General features: G+C 39.1%; 1 protein-coding gene across 1 annotated transcript in view; it reads left to right on the forward strand.

The window, feature by feature from the left end:
• The first annotated feature begins 14590 nt into the window (after positions 1-14590).
• Positions 14591-23675, forward strand: part of LOC128857525 (tRNA dimethylallyltransferase-like) — a 43494-nt gene continuing 34409 nt past the window's right edge. Inside the window, exons 1-2 of the mRNA XM_054093276.1 lie at positions 14591-14604; positions 17749-17887. Of these exons, the coding sequence (XP_053949251.1) occupies positions 14591-14604; positions 17749-17887 (153 nt within the window). The remainder of the gene's footprint in view (positions 14605-17748; positions 17888-23675) is intronic.

Below are 23675 nucleotides of genomic sequence, written 5' to 3' on the forward strand. Positions count from 1 at the left end.
TTCGAAGCTAAAAGTGTACTTCTGTCAAATAGAGTTCAGCACGCGTGCCACTTTCGCTTTCACAGGTTCAATGGACTCAAACATAGATACTTTTAATAAAAATTTCACTTCATAGATATGTTGCTTTTTCTACAGAATTCGCCTTGAGAAATCAAAGACCTTTTGCGATATCACTATGGATCACGAGCTCCAGTGTATCCCATAGCGGACTAACCTAATAATAGGTTAGGTTAGGTTGAACTGGTTGCCTTGCAGTCAGACATAAGCCGGTTCGATGCATAGTGATACCCGATTTCTATTACGATTTTAAGCAGACATTTCCAACTCACTGCTGAGATGTCTTCCTAAGCGTCAAACTGTCGTGCCCCCAAAAATTTTATACGTGTTCTGAATAACTCAGGACATCTGCAAATTAGATGCTCTGCAATTTCTCTTTGTTGTTGTTGTATAATATTTGTATTGGCTTTGGTATTTCGTTAACAAGATCCGAGGTTAGAGAGGTCCTGCTCTGAAGAACTATCATGGATGTTATACTAAATGATTTAAAACAATACTTAAATTGCTGCCTGACTATCTACGCTAAGTTGGCTGCCTTTTCAACTGCAAAAGCTTCAGCCTGGTATACACTGCAGGGATCTAGAAGCTAATACGACTTCCTTTGGTCTAACTCTGGAAGCAATAGAAAGCGCGGAGCACGTGTTCTTCTTCTGCGATCGTTTTAACGAAGAACGTCAACCACATTTGAGCTATTTTTGGGTAAACAACTGAGTCCAGACAGGCAGTTAAAAGTTTCGCAAAGAGGATAATGCTGCACCTGTACCGCGCGGAGTGGCAGGGCAATACGCAGAGAAAAAATAAGCCATCGGCAGGAGGTTGACTGTTTTCGAACTAACGACGAATCATAGACGCTCGAGTCAAGTAATCACGACGGTACAAGACGGTATAATATTATCGCAATATCTTCCGATGTTTCTGTTTTGCTGCAGATGCAAAAGAAACCTCGACAGGGTATAACTTCCATACGTCCATGTGAGAGGAACCTGGGAGCATGTCCCACATACCACTGCTATGACGGCTCAGAGACATTCGAAGACGCGCCTATAGCATGAAGCTGGCTACAAATATAATGGCCCCAGATGTGGGTGAATAGTATTGGTCCATTTATGGACACCGTTCTGGGCCCTCCCGAAGTAATGCAAAAAGTAGTTCCAAGAAGGAAGTCTCACCAGAAGAGGAGCAGGGATTGTTTTGGCTATACGATTCGACGCAGTTGACGACGGTGTAAGTGCGAAAGCATTTTGAACCCTGCCCCACTCACCAACAAAAAAAAATATAAAAATAAAAAAACCAAAAAAAAAAAACAAACCCTTGGACAACCATTTGGACAGTGTAACCCAACGCCTACTCCACTAGTCATTTTGGAACCGTCCGTGGAACAGTTAAATGTAACTTAATAATAGAAAAAGTCGATCACTTTAACTCATTGTTGTGTACTCCATATATCCATTTTAAATTTCTAAGTACTTAATTTTCGCTTGTAAAAAAGAAAAAAACCACTTTATTATAAAATCAAAAAATGATTCCTGTTTACCTCTCTTTGGCCTTCTTTGGGACTCATACTCATGGTAGGAGTTCGCTGTTGCCTACTGAGCAGTTCCTTGAAAACACTTTTTCCATTATTTGATGGTTCATGTCTATAGTAGTCATCGAATTCAGGACCGTCCAAGTGGTAAAATACGCAAATTTATTCAGCCGCCGTTGGACGAATGCGCGACATTTTTTTGTATGGCGAAAATGAACACTGTCAGGGAAAAAATTGAATAAACGAAAACTTATGAGCCACTCTAAATTTATACTTGCTGATACTAAAATTTGATAGGCCGTAAGAAAACTTCAAACCTATTTCTTTTTTTTAATTCTGATTAAGTTTGAAATTTTGGTGAAAATCGGTCTAGTTTTTATAAATTTTGTAGAAAGTTTGAAATTTTGATTTATGTGACATACAACATGAGTAGAATGAACTATACTTTTGTTAAAAATTTATGAAAATTAAAAAAACAAAAAAAAAAAAAGGACAAAACTCCTCAAAATTGTGTGGCTCTATAGTTTTTTCGCAAGCTGTCTATCACATATCATTTGCGATACCCGAAAATTAAGACTTTTTATTGTATAAAATAAAAATATGCTTTTATGAAAGAAGGCTTTTAAATAAGCTGTGGAATTGCAGCAAAATAAAGTCGGAGGATCCTTTTTGTGTCACTCAGCGCCAACATATGAACTATATGAAATAAGTACCCGCTAGTACCAGAAATCAATCCCGGGCTGTCGCATCTGCCACTATCTGGTATACACCAGTTAGTTAGTCCTGGCTTACTCTACGCATAATGCGTTCGATACACGAATTTAACATTTGAAACCACCTCAGCATTACAATGAGGATAGCAAAATACATACACCGGGGCAATCGCCACCTCTGCATTACATTTCGTCAGTCTTTCATCAGAACCTTTGGAGATAGCTAAATTTAGTACATACATAGATGCAGTAGGACCGTGGTTAGGTTGGGTAAGATTGAATGGATGTCATTCGACATACTTAGGCTTGAATAGCCTCGTAGTGATACCACTGGAGCTTGTACTTTACACTCTTGAGTCTTGAGCATTTTGTTAATTTCAGCAACCCTATTTGAGAGAACTCTTCAATCCTGTCAAGAAAGCCAAATTCGAACGTGCAAATCCTTTTTCTGTATAGAGCAATGCGTGTACACAGGATTTGTTCCACGGCTTTTATATTTCTATGGCCTGAAATCTAGATCAGGTTTGTTTTATAATATTGCGATACTTCGCATAATAATTTGTGGCATTCAACTACCGTTTTGGACGAGTGTTTTACTGACTAACGATTTCAGAGATGCTTGACTTCCCTCGTAATTAGGGGTCTCTTCTTCCTGAAAGACTTACCAACGACTGCAGTGGTGCCCGACATTTCAGCGTAAACTCCTCCGCCTACCTGTTCATCAATTTTAGATCCGTCAGTAAATATACTGACTCTATTTTCATCAGCTACAGTACCAGATCAGAGGACTGGGGCAGCCTCTTTAGAAGGAAATATTGTGGTTAAGAGTTTATTAAAATGAAACTTTACACTGCTACAGAAATCTCTAGTAGCTGGAATAGTGAACATTGTCTAATATAGCAAAAAGACCTTTATTAAATGTTTTTAGGAGGGCAAGTTCCCTGAGCTTCAATGCTAACTTGGCAGCCATTTACTCCTAAGTCAATTGACAATAAATATAAAATTACTTTTAGAGCTTCTGTGTTCTAAGAGCTCGACATATACATCAACTTACTGTTCTTTGAATACGAGCCAATTTGTTCACACTAATATTTTTATCAAATGGTGGCCGGTTGCTAATTTGCTAAGTTGCTACCAGAGACTGGCTTCGAATAGTCTCGAGCCGTCTCGAGCATCATACCCTAAATTTGGTACAAGTAAGCACAACTGTCGCCAGCTATGCGGGCATGTAGAGTATAAAGATTCTATTTTTCAGTTTGTGTAGTTGGAATGATTGCTGATTTGTGTTTTTGTGTATGCATCATGGCGAATGCTCGTGAAGTTTAGTATGTTATACATGCATTGATTATGAGCGGAGCACACAATCTCGAGTGCTACTCGCGTACTTCTATTTTCTTCTATATATAGGGTGTTTTTTTTAGAGGTTAGGTTTTAAAGATGAAATAAAACGTATATAATTTAATGTTATGGCCAAGAATTTAGCTTTATTATAAAGATAAGGGTTTGCCATTATGTTTTAAAAATGATTTCGGGCAAGTGGCCGCCGCGGCTGGCTCGAATAAATTCCAGCCGAGAGGCCCTATTTTCGACCACTTTTTGCAGCAATTGGGACCGTATGTCAGCAATAACGCGCCGAATATTCTCTTCCAAGACGTCAATCGTCTCGGGCTTATCTGCGTAGACAAGTGACTTCACATAGCCCCACAAGAAATAGTCCAGCGGGGTTATATCGCACGATCTTGGAGGCCACGCCCCAGGTCCACGGGGCGAGATAATGCGCTCACCAAAAGTTTCCTTCAATAAATCGATTGTTGCGTTGGCTGTATGGCATGTAGCGCCGTCTTGTTGGAACCAAAGGTCGTCCACATCAACATCGTCCAATTCAGGCACGAAAAAGTCATTAATCATGGCTCTATGGCGCTCTCCATTGACTGTAACATTATGGCCGGCTTCATTTTTAAAGAAATATGGACCAATGATTCCCTCTGCCCATAGAGCACACCAAACAGTGACTTTTTGAGGATGTAACGGCGTCTCAGCAATGGCTTGTGGATTATGTTCACTCCAAATGCGACAATTTTGCTTATTGACATACCCATTCAACCAAAAGTGAGCTTCATCGCTGAACAAAATTTTCTTGTGAAAATTGGGATCGGTAGCCATCTCGTTTTGGGCCCATTCACCGAACGTGCGACGCGCTTGATCAGGTGTAAGTCTATTCATTATGAAATGGCAAACCAAACTGAGCATAAATCAAGTGACAGCTGTCAAAAAGACCATCTACGAAAAAAGTAGTGCCAACTTGAAAACCTAACCTCTAAAAAAAACACCCTTTATATGCATATACATAAAAGCGGTTTAGATGAGTGTAAATAAAGAAAAAGGACAAAGTTGCCCAGATGGTAATTATCACAAACAATTTGATTAGAAACAAATTCCTTTGTATCTGCTATCTCCATATGTACATATGTATGTACGTAAGCTTATAATACACAGCAAAAGAAGAAGAAGTTGTTCAACTAGTGCATGCAAGGACAAACAATACTCGCACATCGCGAGTGGCTCGCGCCTTGGCTGTGGTGACGCGAGCCTGCTTGATACATACAACATTTCTATACTCGTTCATGCTATCAACACTGTGGTAGAAGACACGAGCATCAATTTGTTACCGCAACCGTCGTGCACAAACAGCTAACGGCTCATTATTTGCTACTGAACATAAACGCCTGATCATACAATGCACTAGTAAAAGATCGCGTATACACACAATCTGGGTATCCGTCGCAGCTCCCTGGTTGCTACATTACAACCGGTCTTACGACTGCGGAACACAACCAATGTACAATTTTCGAAGAAACCCCCCAGTAGAACAATAACTATTAGGGAACAATCAGGAATGAACAATAAACGTGGCTAAATTATATAAATTTATATTTCATTTGCTTTTTTGCTTATAATTTAATTTTTTCTTTAAGAAATATTTCGAAAAAAAAATTTACTTTTTATTGAGCTTTAACAAAAAAAGCACAACGTTACTTGCACTTCTTCCTAGTTGAAAAACTGATGACATCTCCCCGCACAACAAAATTTTATTCTGGAATGTTTCTGAAAAGATATTGCGTAAGGAAAAATTGTATACCAAAAAATTTTTGATTTGCTACGTTTCATCACTTAAAATTTATGACCCATAAAAACTAGATTTTCTTCATTTGTAGTTACGGAGCACCGCATTCCTTGCGCTTTCCATTCATCTCCCCTCTTTCATAGAAAAGAAATAAAAATAGACTGTCACAGCACGGACGAAATGTAATGCAGATACGGCGATAGACCCCTAGCGCGTATTTTGCTATCTACATGTAGTGCAGTGGTGGCGATTAATGCTCATTATATTTACTAAAAGGCAGTTACTTTTACGCAAAATGAATCACCAAATCTTGTTTTTGAATAACTTTTTTACAAAATAAAAAAAATATTTTGAGTGATGGAAATCATTATTATGACCTTTACGCGCATGCTTGTTTGTATACTGCAGATATCTAGTTCACAAGTGTCAAATATGATTGACGTGGGTCGCCATTTGAAAAAATTGTATACATATCTTCCGATGGGGTGATTAATTTCGCACCACCTTGTATATAATAGGACTATGAATAAGTTCGTGCGGTTTTTTTTCGAAATTTGAAACTTTATTGACGTAAAATGGTTACAAATTTAATATTCAAAATATTGTCCATCGCTTACTACTACTTTTTCCCATCTTTCTGGCAATTCACGGATTCCCTTTGTGAAAAATTCGGTCGGTTTTGCCGCAATCCACGAATCGATCCATTTTTTGACTTCATCGTAATTACGGAAGTGCTGGTCAGCCAGGCCATGTTGCATCGATCGGAAGAGATAGTAATCGGATGGCGCAAGGTCTGGACTATACGGCGGGTGGGGTAGGACATCCCATTTGAGCGTTTCTAAGTATGTTTTGACCACTTGTGCAACATGCGGCCGAGCATTGTCATGTTGCAAAATAACTTTGTCGTGTCTATCGGCGTATTGCGGCCGTTTTTCTCGCAGTGCTCGGCTCAAACGCATCAATTGTCGTCGGTAGACATCCCCCGTAATCGTTTCATTCGGTTTCAGTAGCTCATAATACACAACACCCAGCTGGTCCCACCAGATACACAGCATAACCTTCAGGCCATGAATATTCTGCGCCGACGTCGATGTTGAAGCATGGCCAGGGTATCCATACGTTGCCCGACGTTTTGGATTGTCGTAATGGACCCACTTTTCATCGCCAGTCACAATTCGATGCAAAAAACCCTTTCTTTTGTGCCGTTGAAGCAGTTGTTCGCATGCCATAAAACGGCGTTCAACGTCTCTTGGCTTCAATTCATACGGCACCCAATGGCCTACCTTTCGGATCATTCCCATGGCTTTTAAACGTTTGGAAATGGTTGATTGATCAACTCCCAAAGTTTTTGCAACCTCTTCTTGCGTTTGAGCCGGATCTTGATCGAGCAATTCCTCCAATTCGGTATCCATGAACTTTGGCGGCGCACCCTCGCGTTCTTCGTCTTCCAAACCAAAATCACCACTTTTAAAGCGTGCAAACCACTTCTGGCACGTTCGCTCAGATAGAGCATGCTCACCATAAACTTCCACCAAGATACGATGACTTTCGGCTGCTTTTTTCTTCATATTAAAATAATGAAGAAGAATTCCCCGCAAAAACACATTATTTGGCACGAAATTCGACATTTTCAAGTGTGGTAAAAATATTGTTGTTTACGCTTCAAATAAAAAACTTATACTGACGTTTGTGCCTTACGACAGTAGCTCTCCAATGAATGTTTGGAAATGTGGATCGATGGAATAATAATCAAGTTACGCCATCTGTTGTAAAACCGCACGAACTTATAAATAGACCTATTAGTATACTCGATTTTTTTTAATTTATTATTGCAAAGCTTTCTTTTCAGTCTGATGCGGAGTTGAGTATTCTACTTATCGCTTTTTTGCCTCGTATCGAAATATTACACTAATATTTATATTGTACGTCATTATGAAAATGTGCATAACCACACATACCCACATACACAAATATGTACATACAAACATGGGAGAATCAATTGTATCTTGCAGATACTCTTATGCCCATTCGCATATTACCCGATACACAACATTCGTCTAGCCATTCGTCCGGTTAATTTATAATTTTTTTATTTTCAAACGAGCTGCTGCACACAACAACTAGAAAAAACTGATTTTATGAATGGAACACGATTTACTTACGTTAATGCCGGCATTGACTGCATTTGTGGCGCTGCTGCACTCATACACATGCATTTACTCGATGTCGGTTGTTTGCTGATTGATAGAGGCTGTTGCTAGCAACAAATTGCAGCATACAACTTATTTACTTTGAAGGCTCTTTGAAGCTTAAACAATAACAGAAATGCACTGCAGTTTATCGCTAACAGCAATTTTTAATGTTTTTGTGTCACTTTGGTGGCTTTTTGGTTGCATTTAAGACGGTTTTTCTAATGCATATGTAGCCTCATGTGTATGGGTGTGTGCGTGTATAGAATATATTATATTTACAATATACAGCCATATATACTTACATACATGCATACATTCGTACATATAAGTGTGTGCAAATCGCACGGAATCTGTGTATTTATTGTGGGTTTTCTTTGATTTTTATCAATGAGTTACATGCAAAGGCTATATTTGTTGATCACAGCGATTTCGACTCCGTTTACCTGCCTACACTTATGCACAATAAAATAGGTGTGTCACGTCAGTTTTCAGCCGTTTTGGCTAGTTCGCTTTCGTTTAATGAAAATAAATAATTGGCGCGTGCACTTCTGTTAGGTGTTTGGCTGAGCTCCTCCACAAATGGAGGGACCTACAGTTTTAAGCCCACTCCGAATGGCAAATGGTTTTTATGAGGAGCTTTTTCATCGCAGAAATACACTCGGAGTTGCCTGCCGAGGGGCGACTGCTATTAGAAAAAAATGTGTACTGCCATTTTATTTATTTTCGTGTATTTAACGTATATTAATTTTTTAAAAAGTCTAACTCTTATGCAACAAAAACCGTATGAATTTTTTACAAGCTTTGTTCAAAAATTATGAAAATTATGCAACTCTTCAATAAAATTCCAAACTTTTTAAACAGAATTTTTAAAATAATTATAGGTATGCAGTTTTATAGCCCATTCAATTTTAGTTCAATAAAGTGCAATTTGCGAATGGCTACAAAATACCGTTGATTTTTGGCAAATTCTTTTGCTGACGGTGTCACGCATTTCCTTGCATATACTTGCTCGACAATTTTTTATGTGGAAGAAAATGGCGAGCAAAGTCAGCAAAAAAAATTGTCAACAATTAATAGTATTGTATGGAAGGCCTCGTTTCATAAAACGCATACGGTAGATACGTTTTACAAAAAAGCGCATATAAAAAATTCACATTAAAAAAGACTTTACTTGCCTTGAAAAAGTAGAGATGCGTTCCGTAATTTTCTAAAATCGCTTGAAACCAAATCAAAAAACAGTTACAATTAACTTAAGGGGTTAGGGGTAGTCAGAATTTTCAAAAAATCGATTTTTTTTTTTTGCATTTTCTTAAAGTATAATGTTTTAAAAATATTGTGTAAAAATTTGAAGTGAATCCGACAAATACTTTTCAAGTTATTCAACAATTAACAAAGGGCGCTCGGCCGCTCCGGAGCCGATAGCAAAACTTTAAATGCGTTTTTCTCAAAACTATGTTTTTCAAACTGGTGAACACTGTAACTTAAAAACCGCTACGTAGATTTCAATAAAATTTATACTGCTTTTGAAAAACATAAAAAACTTGTGCCTGATCGAAGGATTTTTTTTTTTCAAAAATTTCGATTTTTTTTTTAACAATTAACTGTTGGTTTTTTCCCGAAAATCTGAAAAATATTTCCTGAGGCCGCCATTTTGTTCATTTTGACAAAAAAAAAAAAAAGCTTCGATCCGGCTCGAGATTATCTATCAATAAAAATAAATTTTCTCATCCGATTGGTTTTAGATGAATCTGCAAGGACTTGTGATGTTCACCGCAAGGGATTTCTGGAGAAACGGTCTTCACACAAACAGCGATAACTTTTGCAATTATTAATTTTTTTTTTTGAAATTTTGGTGAAGTCAAGTTAAAACATGATGTTTTTATGCTATGTTTTTATTTTTGTTAAATAAATTAATTAAGTAGCAAAAAAAAATTCGTGAAAATCATCATTTTTTCGGGCCTCTGACTATCCCTAACCCCTTAAGGGGGGAGCCTGGTTTATAAGGTCAAAAAAATCAATTTTTGTTTTCGGTTTAAGCGATTCCTAATATATTTCAGAATATTCACACAAAGTTACAGAGCCTAATTCTCAATATTTCCGTAGATACAAAGCCAAAGGTAGGCGAGCGTTAGGTAGTTAAGCTGTGACCGGACAGCTATAGTACAAACTTTATCTTCTTTTCCCGACTTTTCATTTTTATGATTTCTTTGAATTGGCGTACATGAATGAAAAAAATCTAATGAACCTTTTGAAATGAATCATGGCTTGTTCCCTTCAGTATTAAATTCTCTTCTATTTGAACTAACAAAATAGAAAAAAAAAAATTTCAAGATTTTTATACCAAGTTGAAGTGAATTTTTTTTTTATCGAAAGGCTTTTTTTTCTTTAAAACCTCCAAAAAGTTGAAATTTTGGAATTTCTCTCAGTTTTCTTAGTTCATCTAGAATAAAAAATCATGATAATTAGAAATCCATTTGAATTTTTTGCTTTAGATAATAATTACGAGCTGTATCTTGTACGCCAGTTGGAAACTCCAGCGATGCAGCGCTCTACAAATTTCTATGTTAAAAATTTTTTTCAACTTATTTTAACCAGTACAAACATTTTTTACACTTTTTAAATGTTCATTAAAAGATAGAAAAAACTTTGCATTGCTAAATTAATTTTTTCCTTAAAAAAAAATCGCAAAGAGATGCAATTTTTAGACCTCACAAACCAGGCTCCCCCCTTAAAACTGCATAAAAATCGTTGCAGAAATTAAAAGAAATAGGCTGCTTCATAAAATACTTCGAAAGAAATTTATATAAAATAAAGTTGTATTCAAACTTACATCATTTTATGTTATTTAAAAGTGATATAGTTTTACAGTTTTTAGTCATTATACCTATCTGATACTGGTTTGCACCGTTTGCGAAGTGATTTCAAATCACCTTTATTATCTGAAGACACTGTCTCTGCAATAGAAATTTGCATTGCAATAAAGGCGATGGATTTTTATAACCTTATTTCTGTGTAGCTCTTTCTTTTCGGGCACAGTAATCAGGAGGAGGAGCTCGGCCAAACACCCAAAAATGGTGTACGCGCCAATTATACATATATAATATATATATTTAATCAGTAATTAAACTTTGAGATGACGATTCTACTTATTGTAGCTCAGGATATCCAGGTTGCAGTCCTGCAGCTCGCGTACGAATTTAAAGGCTCGTTCAGAATTGGGGTCATTAATAAGAAAATATGAGTTTCTAATTTACTGCAAAGTGAAAGACCTTCTCGAATTAATTTTGTAGTGAGGGGAATCCCCGAATTGCAAAAACTCACTCTAAAAACAAATCACTGACATCTGGATGTGAAGAGTTAAGGTAGAAGTAATTGTCAGTGCAACAAATGGTGTGAGCTTTCCATGATTTTTGAAGACTGTCTATACGCCTAAGCAAGCCTATATTTATGTTTCACCAAGAAATTTTTGGATGAAATACAAAACGCACAACTCCGAAATCGCATAAAAATAATCTGCATAAAAGGAGACTTTACAGTATTTCACCGCCACTTGCGACTCGCACTTCATAAATTCTAAATATACAAAAATTGAAAGCCCCTCAAACTTCATACCAAAAATTATTCTAGAAATTCTGTTTAAAAAGTTTGAAATTGCGATGAAAATTATCAGAATTTTTATTATTTGTGCACAAAAATTTTTTAAAATTTTCCACAAAAATTAAAAAAGTTGATGTATAAGATTTTTGAAACGTTTGAAAAAAAAAAACGGCTTATAATATTTTTTTATTAATGCGTTAAAGTTTTATACAAAATTAATAGACGTTAAATAAACGAAAGCAAAGTAGCCAAAACTGGTCAAAGCGTCGCACAGCTATTTTATAGTCCATGTATGTACAATACATTTGCGATACAAAACAATAGCAATTGGCAATTACAGTTGCAGTTTGTTGTTGCCGCAATGACAATTGGCATTTGAGTTATTTTGCTGCTATTAAATGCAATTTTGTTGCAAGTGCAATTTTATAATTGACTTGAGGATCGGAATTTCATCGGAATTCATTTAACAAAATTGCACATGTTTTTGAAAATTTTGTTATAATATAATAGAATATAAAATATACCATAATATAAAAGACCACGTAACACTAAAAACGCAAGCAGGGATTGATGGACCGATTTTTATATTTGACTGTCACTACTTCATACACCATTTATTTTTTAAGGCCCTGTTGTTGTTGTAGCAGTTTACAAATTGTTGTACCATTTATTCTGTAAGGCCCTGTTGTTGTTGTTGTTGTTGTTTTTGTAGCAGCAATACTAAACCCTGTCAGTGTAGTGTAAATCACCGGTCGTCTTCGTCTCATCTAAAGATAGGTCCAGAAAACTTGTTGCTTCGACGGGTTGGGTCCAGAGGGAGAGGGTAATAGATTAGTGGGTTTCGTGGGGCATGTGAAAAGGAGGTTAGTGTCGTGCGAGGTGCTTTCACATGAAGGACATATGTTTAGTATGCCAGGGTCGATTCTGGATAAGTCGGAGTTTAACCTGAACGTAATTGAGCCAAAGTTACCCGAGTCTCGTGAGACAGCTGGAGCTCTTCGTCTGCAATAGGTGTTGGTTGGACTCCGTCTACGGCTTTCGGTGGTCGGGAGCTCCCGATGAGTATCGTTTATTGTCTATCTAAACACTGTTTGGTCCGTTTTGTCTTGGATCTCGTCGGCGTAATTGAGGAGGTGTCTCCTAACGTGCTTCTGGCTCTACATTCCCATGGCAGCCAGTTCTACGTTACCGGAATGAATTGGGTTTTTCCCGACCAAGGACTGCCGCCCCAATAAACTAGCCCTGTCTAGTGAACCGTATATCGTTTCTGTAAGGCCCTTGTTGCCGCTGCTTTAAATAGTTAGACTTAAGTTGAGTCCTTGTCTGGTGGAACTCGCTAGAATGGATGATATCAGTTAAGAAACTGGAGAGGATACAATGGTCTGCCCTCATTGGAATCAGTGGGGCGCTCCGTACTACTCCTACTCTAGCGCTTAACGCTATGCTGAATGTGGCACCCGTGGACATTGTATGAAAAACTACCGCTGCATGCGCCGCAATCAGACTTAGGTGCTCGGGCCATAGGCTAGACTTAAGTTACGGACACTCTAGCATCCTTAGAAATTTTGAGTTCATCCCCATGGCGCTGGGTCACTGTACACCCACGCTAGTTCCGACCGTTTTCTACTCATATTCCCTCAACGGATGAGTGGGCGGGGTGCAACATTTGGCGGCAAGGCATGGCAAACATGTTCACGGATGGCCCGGACCACTGTAGTGTTTTCCAAGCGGAGGTATCTGCAAATAAGGAAGCGGTGGACTGGTTGTTTACCTCGGTAATTACCGTTAAGGAAGTAAATATTTACTCCGATAGCCAAGCGGCAATCAGGGCTTTGAGCTCGTTCTTTGTGCATTCGAAATTGGTCGGGGAATGTCTGGCTTCTCTCTCGATTGCATCCGAATACTTCGACAGCAGGCTCATTTGGGTTCCCGGTCACAGCGGCATAGAGGGAAACTGCTGGGCTGATGAGCTGGCTAGACAGGGAGCTTTGGAGACGGTTTCGTCGCGAAATGAGAGAAAGATGGGTTTCGAGTCAACTCAGCGAGCGCTGGGCTAGTGCGCAAACATGAAAGATCGCGAGATCCATCTGGCCACGAGGACGCTCGAGGAATCTCCTAAGGCTAACAAAGCCCCAGCTCTCGGGTTTGGTGGGTATCCTTACCGGATACTGTCCGTTAGGTGCTCATGCCGTGAGACTTGGGATTGCCTCAAGTCCGTTCTGCAGAAGCTGTCTTGAGGACGAGGTGGAATTATCTCAACATCTTCTTCTCAGGTGCCCTACTCTTGTTAGACATCTGGGCTCTCACTTTTTCGCTAGGCCTGCGGATATAGCCGGTGTAAATATCATACATTTGGTGAAGTTCATCAGTAGCTTGTTACGGCTAACTACGAACGCAAATCAGCCCCCGTCGGCGTCGTCGTAAAATGTATGGTCATCATCGTCTCTAATTCCAAGGCTCCTTCTTCCTTCCCTTCCCCCTTCCCCTCTCCCATGTATGGCATCTCAACGGACGAATTTTCAATATTTGTCCAAGGGCAGCCATTTAACCTAACCTAACGTATCAGAATACTGGAGATGAGGTCCACAAGGCTGAGGTTTAGAACTTTTTCGAGGAAAATTTTCCAAAATATATGCTAAATACTTACCTCTGATATGTTGAGAAGTTTAAACAAAACATTTCGTTTATTATATAAATTAGCGCAAAATTTATCATAAAGTTTTTTTTTTGAATAACATTTGTACTAAAGAAAACAAATTGTTTTGAGTGGCCCGACTATTTGATATTCCCGCGCTCCACTCCTTGCCTGTTTGTACACTGCAACTGTCTAGTTTACAAGTAATTGACGTACGACACCATTTACAGAAATTATATATCTTTCGACAGGGTGATTTATTTTGCGCCACCTGGTATTAGAAAAATAATATTCTAACTCATTTATTATTAATAAATTTCGGAAGGGGGGGAATCTTTGCACATTTTAATGACTTCCGCTTCATAGTTCCGCATTCTCCTACGCGTTCACTGTTTCTCCATTAAATCATGCAGCTTCATTAAAAAATAGCGAACAATTCAACTGCAACGTGCCTACACACATGCATACATACATCTGTACGTATATCGAATCGAAAGCGAAAGTGGGCGCGCGCATGCTCTGTGCCAAGAAAAACTAGCCATTCATATCGCGATCGACCGACAGACGCGTGAACAAAAAGAGTATCAGCAAAAAAAAAAGAAACAAAAAAAAAAAAAGAAAAACAAATGAGAATTGATAAAAGGAAAACAAGAAAAAAATTGATTGCCAGCATAGAATTGAAAATGCAGTTACAGAGTGACAACAACTGCACTCGATTTTAGGCCAATCAATGCAATTTACAGCAAAATGAAGAGGCAAAAGTAAATATCGAAGCAAGCGATTATTGCTGTTACATATTGCATTACTATGCAGCAGCTCCAGCGGAGATTGTGCAGATAAAATAATAGCCAATTAGCTATATATGTATGCACTTATACATACATGAGGAATACTACACACATACATGCACATAAGTATGTGCATACCTCCTCATAAGCTTGATGGCCAACTGGCCGAGTAACCCACATTGTGCGCGCCTTGCCGCCATTCGCTTTTTGACTCACTGTGTCAACAAAAAATCAGAACCTATTGACCGAGCAAGTATACCCACACACATACATACTTAGGTACCTCGTCTATAACTGTGCATCTGTACATCTGTATATCTGTATTCGGTGCTGCTATTGAAAGATTTGCGCTACTTACACATAAAGACATTTTTACCTTTCTATTGTGATGCGTATTTATTAATAGAATTGCAGACAGAGTCGCTTTGTGATTGGAATTTAATTAACACACACCACTAACTAATACTCCCAGTGAACTTGCGCATACTCAAAGCTTTTGCGAAGGATTTTAAATGCATGCGAGATTATAACAAAAACAAAAGAGAGAAGAAAGCCTGTGAGAAAAAACGGCAGAAGAAACGTGACTTCTGGAAAATGGATGCCGGCAGTGATAAAATAAAAGTAGCAAATGCTCGTACTAAGGAAATGAGAGAAAGCTAAATGTAATTTAATTTAATGCAGCTCGCAAATATTGCAGCTCTTGTGTCATCCTCGGATGGCGAAAAACTCGCGCGCGGTCGTCGAGAAGCCAATGCAAGTTTTGGAGCATCATATTTTGGCATCATTGGCCCATTTTTCTATGATGATAAATTATTTTTGTGGATGGAAATTGAAGATACACATTTGGACCGTCTTTTATTTTAGTAGGATGGCAACGAAAATTCCAATTGATTGGGCAATCTTTATTATTTTTTGTGTTGAACCATTTATGACATTTATTTTTTAAAGAAAGTCCCTTTCAAATATAGGCCGCAACTGCGCGGTAATTCATCCAGCCGTAAACACCGATTTTGTATGACTCGCTGGACTCGGTCGGTATCTCATGAATAACTTTAGTCATGGGGCTTCCAATACTTCAATCGAAGCTGGTTTATCCAGAAAGCATTTAGATTTTGCATACCCCCACTAATAAAAGTCCAAAGGTGTGATATCACATGATCTTCGAGGCAAATCCACTGGTCCGAGTCGAGAGATAGGTAAATTTCTCACCGAAACAACGGCGCCGTAAATCCATTGCTTCACGGGCTGTATGGCAAGTAGCGCCGTCTTGTTGGAACCAAATGTTGTGGAGATCAGAGGCTTTAATTTTCGGCATCAAAAAGTCATTTAACATGGCGCGATAGCGTTCGCCATTCACTGTTACATTGGCGGCAGTCGCGTCTTCGAAGAAATATGGGCCGATGATTCCTCCAGCCGATATAGTCCGCATAAAACGATTGTTTTAAATGGTTGTAATGGCTGTTCTCGTAAAGTTACAGGTTGCTCTTAGCCATTGTGTAGCTATTAAGTAAAAATGGGCCTCATCCCTGAACACCATAAGTTGGCCTGAGCGCGCGATGAACATTTTTCACATAGCGTCGATTTTCGTAACGCAATTGTAAGATTTGTAAACGTTGTTGAGACCTAATTCCATGATGGAATGTTAATGAAAATTATGTATTTAGCTTGACAGAAGTCACGCGGGATCTGACAAAAACCCCCTATTGGATAAAGTAAACGCCTATTGGAAAAACGATGCTCGATTCCGGCAGTTTAAAGGAGGCCGAAATCCTGGCTGATTTAAAGAAAATCCCCGCTCCCACTCCAGATTCCATCTTGGATCCGTCAGTGAAAACAGAGGTACCTATATCCGTGCCGACTCTCCTCTCCTTTCAGTCTTGCCTGCTCGGAAAGATAGTCCTAACACAACCCTCAAATCCCAGTTTGCGTATGGAGAGATCAGTGCGAAGAACAGAGAAGGAAGGGGAGATCTGCTGCAAAATGCTACTATGTCCTACAGGAAATTGTCTCCAGAGGCCAAGCTCCTTCAACCTAATAGTGCTCTGAGCAGCAATGGATTTAACCTGCAGATCCACAGGAAGTAAGTGCAGAATAACGTTGAGCGCAGCAGTGGGGCATGTTCTACAAGCACCAGTGATGCCCACACATGCAGTTCTCTGCACTCTCTCTAATTTAGTGGTGTTGTAGTCCTTCTGAAGAGCTACCCACCAAACTAGGCAACCATGTGTTAAAATTGGTAGAACCACTAAGTTGTACAGCCAAAGTACGACACGTGGCTTGAGACTCCATTTTTCGCCGAACATAGATTTACAGGCGTAAAAGGCTATACTGGCCTTCTTAACTCGAGTTTCTATGTGCAACTTCCAGTGGAGCTTGGGGTCAAGTATTACACCAAGATACCTGACTTCCGATGCGAGTGTAAGTCACTGGCTGTTTAGTCTTGGAAGCTTAAAAGGCAAAGGCTTGTATTTCCTGGTGAATAGCATCAACTCCGTTTTGTCAGAGTTAACTCTGAGACCGCAACTGGCAGCCCAACTACTGAGTGTAGCCAGTGCATCTTCCAAAACTTCAGCTATTACTGATGGGAAGAGTCCTGAGACCATTAGGACCATGTCATCGGCATATGCTACCACATTTACCCCACCCCTGTTTAAGAGAGTTAAAGCTTCATCCACAGCTACTAGGAGAGGCGAGAGGACGCCGCCCTGCGGTGTGCCCCTATGTACGAATCTAGTGATTCTAGAGATAGATAGGTCTTTCTACGAAATATTATTAAAGGCGCCCTCTATGCCTATAAAGGTCGCTAAAGTGAATTGTTTTCCCTCCAGAGATTTCTCTACAGTCCCTAGTACCTCATGTAAGGCTGTCTCGGTAGATTTCCCTTTCAGGGAAATGATAAATAATAATGCATTTATATTCAAATATTATATAATAAGTGTAAAGACTTAATAAGTATTCCGTCAAATTTTACAGCGGTAACTTTAACAAGATCGCCCATATGTGTATGTTCTCAAAGTTTGAGCGTTTTTACGAAACCCCCTATTTATTTTTAATTATTAGACTTTAATTAAATGTACAATTTTTTTATCTCTTTTTTTTCATTTTCTTTCTTTTTAGTGCTATTGAGGTGTATCAGCAAACGGGTCATACTTTGACTGCCAAATTGCAGGCACAGCGAGAGCAACCAGGAGGCAATCGACTCGGTGGCCCACTACGCTATCCGCATACGATATTATTTTGGCTGCGTTGTAACCAGGTATGTAGAGCGTTTAACTGCAACTGGAAGAAAAAAGAAATGTGTGAATTTTCTTTAAAATTTCGTTATTGTACCAATAATAGTACAGACATCGAACTATGGACACGATGACGTTATTTTTGCACCAGTTTTTAAGTTGCGCTCCCATGTAACCATAAGCATGGAAATGCTTTTCTTATATACATACTCACCTATGTATGTCATCATCATCATCATGCATAGCACTACAGCTCGGTATGAGTCTTAGCTTCCTCCACAATTTTTTCCCAATGCAGCTCGGTCCATGGGTGGCCCATCTCGATAGTTGGTCGCTCCTATACTTCTTAGATTGTCCTCAACCTCATCTAACCATCTTTCCCACGGTCGCCCTCTTCGTTTTTTACTATATATGCGTGCATCCAAAACTTTGCGAGGTATTCTTCTTGTTCTTCTTGATTGACGCGATAACCGCTTACACGTTTTTGGCCGAGTTTAACAAAGCGCGCTAGTCGTTTCTTTCTCGTGCTGACCGGTGCCAGTAGGTAACAACAAGTGAAGTCTCTACCTCATCTTTCGAACGCAGAGGAGGCCTTCCTCTTTCTCTGCTACCACCAGCTGGTACCGCATCGAATACTTTTAGAGTCGGAGCATTTGTACCTACTCAGACGGCATGACTCAGCCAACAAAGCCCCTAGACCTTACAGTTAATACAGCTCATCGTTCCATCGCCTGCGATATTCGCTGTCACCAACGTACAATGGACTGAAAATCTTCCTCAGAATCTTTCTCTCAGACACTCCAAGGCAGGCTTTTTCGGATGTTGTCATCCTCCAAGCTTTTGCACCATACATTAGGGCGGGCATGATGAGAGCCGTGTAGAGTGTTAGTTTTGTTCGTCGAGAGAGGGCTTTTCTACTCAATTGCTTATTTAGTCCAAATTACCACTACCGAATAAAGACGTGAGGTGAGAATAGCGAGTCATTCTTTTATCTGGCATTCTGCAAAAGTGTCGTAGTTAACGGATGCGCTGCGATTTAACAAACCCCACAATGTTTTCATCTTGTAGGAATTCCTCTAATTCGTTATTATCTGATGCGATAGACACCATTTTCTTCTCGTAGTGGACACAGCCTTCTTTTCAGTTTTCTTCTTTCCAATATGCTTAATTGTGTAATTGTATCTGCCTTCGCTGTCCACGTCGCCACTGGTCGAATCAATGTTTTATGTATTTTGATTTTCATTCTTCTGCTCCAGAGCTTGATTTAACAGTTTAACGTGGCTAAAATATGTTCTGTTTGCAGCCAGCACACGGTTTTGAATAGCAATCGTTGTACCATCCATACTGCTGAGAAACAGTCCTAGATATTTAATTTGATCCACGCTTTGAAATTTATGATCACCAATTGTAAGGTTTGGCGCTTTTCTTAGCGTGTTAAGTCTTGCGAGGTATTTTGTTGTGCCTTCATTGATCTTTAATCCAAAGAATATTGCTTTTATTTGGAGTGCTTGGAATACTTATTTTAGAAAATTCATATTCCTTGCGAGAATAACCAGCTAATCAGCAAAGCCACATATTTGGGAAATTTTGGTGACTGTGGTTCCTGATGGATCAACAGCTTTAATTACATACTCTAGGATCAGACTGAACACAAGCGTAGACAACGCATCTCAGTGATTTATTCCTGTTTCAATTCTGCATCAATCTGATGCTTTGCCTTGTAAAAGCACTTTGGAATAGGTCTCGGTGAGGGTCAGACTTACTAGCGAAGCCAATTTTGTCAGTATTCCTTGCATGCGTAGCACTTATTCAATTTTGCCTCTTTCAACACTATCGAACGCTTTCAGAATATCTATAAAGAGGGCAGGCAGGTTGATTTTATACTCACGTAACTTTTCAAAAATTTGGCAAACTACAAAGTTTTAATCGGTCCTCGTCCTGCCACTCCTAAAACCACATTGGTACTCGCCCATTATTTCTTCAGCGTACCCATTCAATCCCTGGTGTAGAAAGCTCGTGAAGATTTTGTGCGCTGTACTTAATCACGAAATTCCGCGATAACTGTTGCAGTCGCGTCTGTCACCGTTCTTATAGATTAGTACAATTAAATCGTCCCCTTAGTATTAAAATAGCCTATAAATTTTTTGATGTTTTGAGAAAATGAATTTCAAACTTTTTGTCGAAAGTAGCTCTCACTCAAATCTCGTTATGTCTGTAAATATTTATTATTTTTGACTGACGTTTTGACCCACTTTGTGGAACTAGAATTTGACCAAATTTTGACCACATATAAAATCGACGATGGAGATTCCAAAAATTCAATAAAAAAATAATAGTCTATGAGCACATAGGCTATTGTTATACTAAGGGGACGAAATTACAATCAGATTCTCATATACGTTTTGTAAGACTAAAAAAAATGTTTCGTAGTTCCGTTGATCAAGCTCGGCCACTTGCTTTTACATGTTTTCACTTTTTGATCGCAAGGCTAATTTCATCAACTGAGGGTGGTCCTACAAAAATTCCTGCAGATTGAATTGCGTTAGACGGAATGCTGTTGCTTTCAATGTCATCGTTCTTATCATTTGATAGGTCTTGAAAGTAACGTTTCCATCTAGTGAGAACTTTTTCAGCTACATAAGTAAGGTTGCCCTGCACATTCCTATATGTGCTTAGTCTTGGTATGTACTCAGACCTTTGGTGTTTTATTTTCGGGTAAAATATTTTCGCGTTACCTGGACCACTTATCTCTATTTGAGGTATTTGTTTTTAAGCGACTCCCTTTTCTTCTTTCGGATACGTTTTTTAGCTATTTTTCTTCTTTTGAGGTACTCCAATATATTATATATGTATATTTATATATGTAAATATTGTGTGGAAGTTAACTTCATTTAACCTACTTCCATGCTTCGTGACTTTAATGGGATCTCCAGTTCTTAGGTTAGATTAGGTTGAAGTGGTTGACCACTGTGAGACACTCTCAGGCTCATAGCCCCCGCGTGGGAAACTTGTCCTTATCTCTTCTAAAACCAGTGTGGACTTTTCAAAAATTTTACAACATCCTTGATTTCGACAGAACTAAGATCTTCGAATTCATTGAAGGATTGTCTACCTAAAATAGTAAGACTACGTCTGGATAGAGCAGAACAATGGCACAAAAGGTGCTGGATTGTAATTTATTCATTTATATATTTTATTATTCTTTAGTTCTAGTTTTTTCCCCTTGTTCACTCCTCTCGGGAGCATAGGGCCTCTACAAGACTCTTCCATCTTACACGGTTCTGTGCTGTTGTTTTTGCACCGTCCCATTAGATGTCGGCATCTGTTAATTCGTGCAGCATTGACCTTCTCCAGGTGTTTGTTGATCGACCTTGCGGGTTCCAGTCAAGTGCCATCCTCGTGATGCTATCTGGTGGTTTTCTCAGTGTGTGACCTGTCCATCTGCGTTTGATTTGCCTAAGAATGGGTTCCTCGTTCATTAATCTCCACAGTGCGTCGTTACTGATGGTGTTTGGCCAGAATATTCTGCAGATGATGCGGAGGCATTTGTTGATGAAGGATTGTAGCCTCTGTGTGATGGTTTAGTTCTAGTAGTCAGTCTGAAATTATGTTTTCTTGACTGCTTGAAAATAAATAAATAAATAGGCTACTAATAGCTTAGCAGCAATAATGTTTGTGCCACTTGGGTTGGCAAATCGTAAAAATATTCGTTGTTATCCCATCGGCAACATTGGTAGATAGGTAGGTAGAAGTGGCAGTCGATCTCTAAATCGGTTCAGGTAGACCGTTGCCGATTCATTGTGATACCACAATAGTAATTTATCTGCTACTCCTCGTTAAACTATTTTTTTTAAGTGGAAACCCAAGGTTCTGGCTGACACTTATGCTCCTAAGAACATCAGTTTCATTCAAGAACGATGAGCCAAAGTATTTAAACCTTGTGGCATACCACGCGGGGCAGTAACAGAGAAGATGTCTGACAGACGCAGCTTCTGCAATAATCGAAATGGGGTACTTTTAATCTTTTAGCATGTCGATTAGGTAGACAGTAGCCTGTGATCGAAGCAACTAACAATGAGATGTTTTTCCTTGTCCGATGATTAAGTAGCGCCTTTGAGCGCCTGACATCCCAGACTATGAACCCATCCCATAGTGGCTGAACTGGCAATCCTACTTGTACTTTGTAGGTTGAGAGGGGTATACCTACAATCTCCATATCAAGAGGGAGGTAAGTGGTAGTGCTTTCTCTCGCTAATTTGATTACCTTACAATTCCTCGGTATGTCTCTATGCCCTGGCACCCATATCCAATGGATACGGAAATAGTCCGCCATCTCGTTAAAAGACGTCCGGCATTTGTGAGCCTTGATGGAATTAGTCTCCGCTTGGCTGTCAGAGTAAATACAGACTTCTCTAAAGGTAGTCACATTTTTACCTAATCAGCCAGCTACTTTATTAATGGCCGAAACTTCAGCCTGAAATATTAGGAGGCTCGTCGCTTACTTTTGGCTTTTTACAGTAAAGACCAAAGACAACTTTATCGTCAAGCTGTGAGCCATCAGTAAAGAACCGTAAGCAGTTTTTCCGGGCAGGTATATTGTCAACCCACCCACATCTAGCTGGAATTCTTGTACTAAATTACCGATTAAAGTATGGTTCATTGAAACAATAGTCTGGGTTTAACCAGTCCGGGTGTTTTGACCGAGTGTCCAACCAACATCTAAATCGCACCATTGATTAGTTGCAGGAAGCCGAGTATTCAGAGCATCATAGGTTGTGGTTGTAAGAGCGCCGTCATACTTTGAACCTTCTGAAACCTGTTTCTAAACGTACTCTTGTCGAGAGGAGGATAGATCTGATAACGGTCCCATACAGCTAGTGAGTGTTCTTCGGAGAAAGACTCTATAACCGATGATAAAAATTACATACTATATTTATGGCTTTGGGAGCGAATAAAAAGCAAACGGTTTTAAAGCATTTAAAAAAATTTACATATTTGTTTTTATTAAAAGCTTCTTGACATTTTTGCATTAAAAATATTTATTTTAAACTAATGTTTCGTGGCTCCTCCCCTTGCTGTTAAGACGGCCGCAATTCGTTGAGGCATACTGGCTACACCCTGTGTTATCTTCTTCTTAAGATTTTGGTCATTATACCACACATCTTCGATGCTTCCCTTTAGCTGTTGTATTGTGGTATTATTCCGCTGGTAAACTGCCGATTTGAAGTATGCCTAACAATTTTCAATGGGGTTAAGGTCCGGTGAATTGCCAGGCCATAGCAAAACCATTATTTCCATTGAATTCAGACAATTCATGCTCATCCTTAATGTGTGACATGGAGCTCCATCTTGAATAAAGGTGTATTCGTCTCTCGAACACTTCAGGGTTTCTAAATATGGCAGCGAAACGTTTTCCAGCACGTCCACGTACTGGGCAAAGCGTATTGTTCTCTCAACAAAATGGCCCTCTAAGGTTATACAGCCTCAAACCATAACCCTTTGTTTGTTTGACCCTTGGAACCACGCAATCTTCAGAATATCGTTCTCCGGCTCTTCTGCGAACAAAATTTGCTGTTTTCGTGACCGCTTCCAGTCGGCCTTCATCGCTGCAGATGATCTATAAGAAGAAAAACGAAACCACAAAAAAGTGTTAATATCTTCTTACATCTTTTTACTGCTATTTGACAAAGGAAAAAAATGTTTTTTTTAAACGTACTTTTTTCCAATATTCCGCGTCGAGGTCTTTGTGAAGTTGTGTCCAAAGTTTCCGCCGATTTCGCATACACGGAGTCAGTTTTGGCTTTTTTGTTG

Source organism: Anastrepha ludens, chromosome 3 (assembly GCF_028408465.1).
Source record: "Anastrepha ludens isolate Willacy chromosome 3, idAnaLude1.1, whole genome shotgun sequence".
NCBI lineage: Eukaryota > Metazoa > Arthropoda > Insecta > Diptera > Tephritidae > Anastrepha > Anastrepha ludens.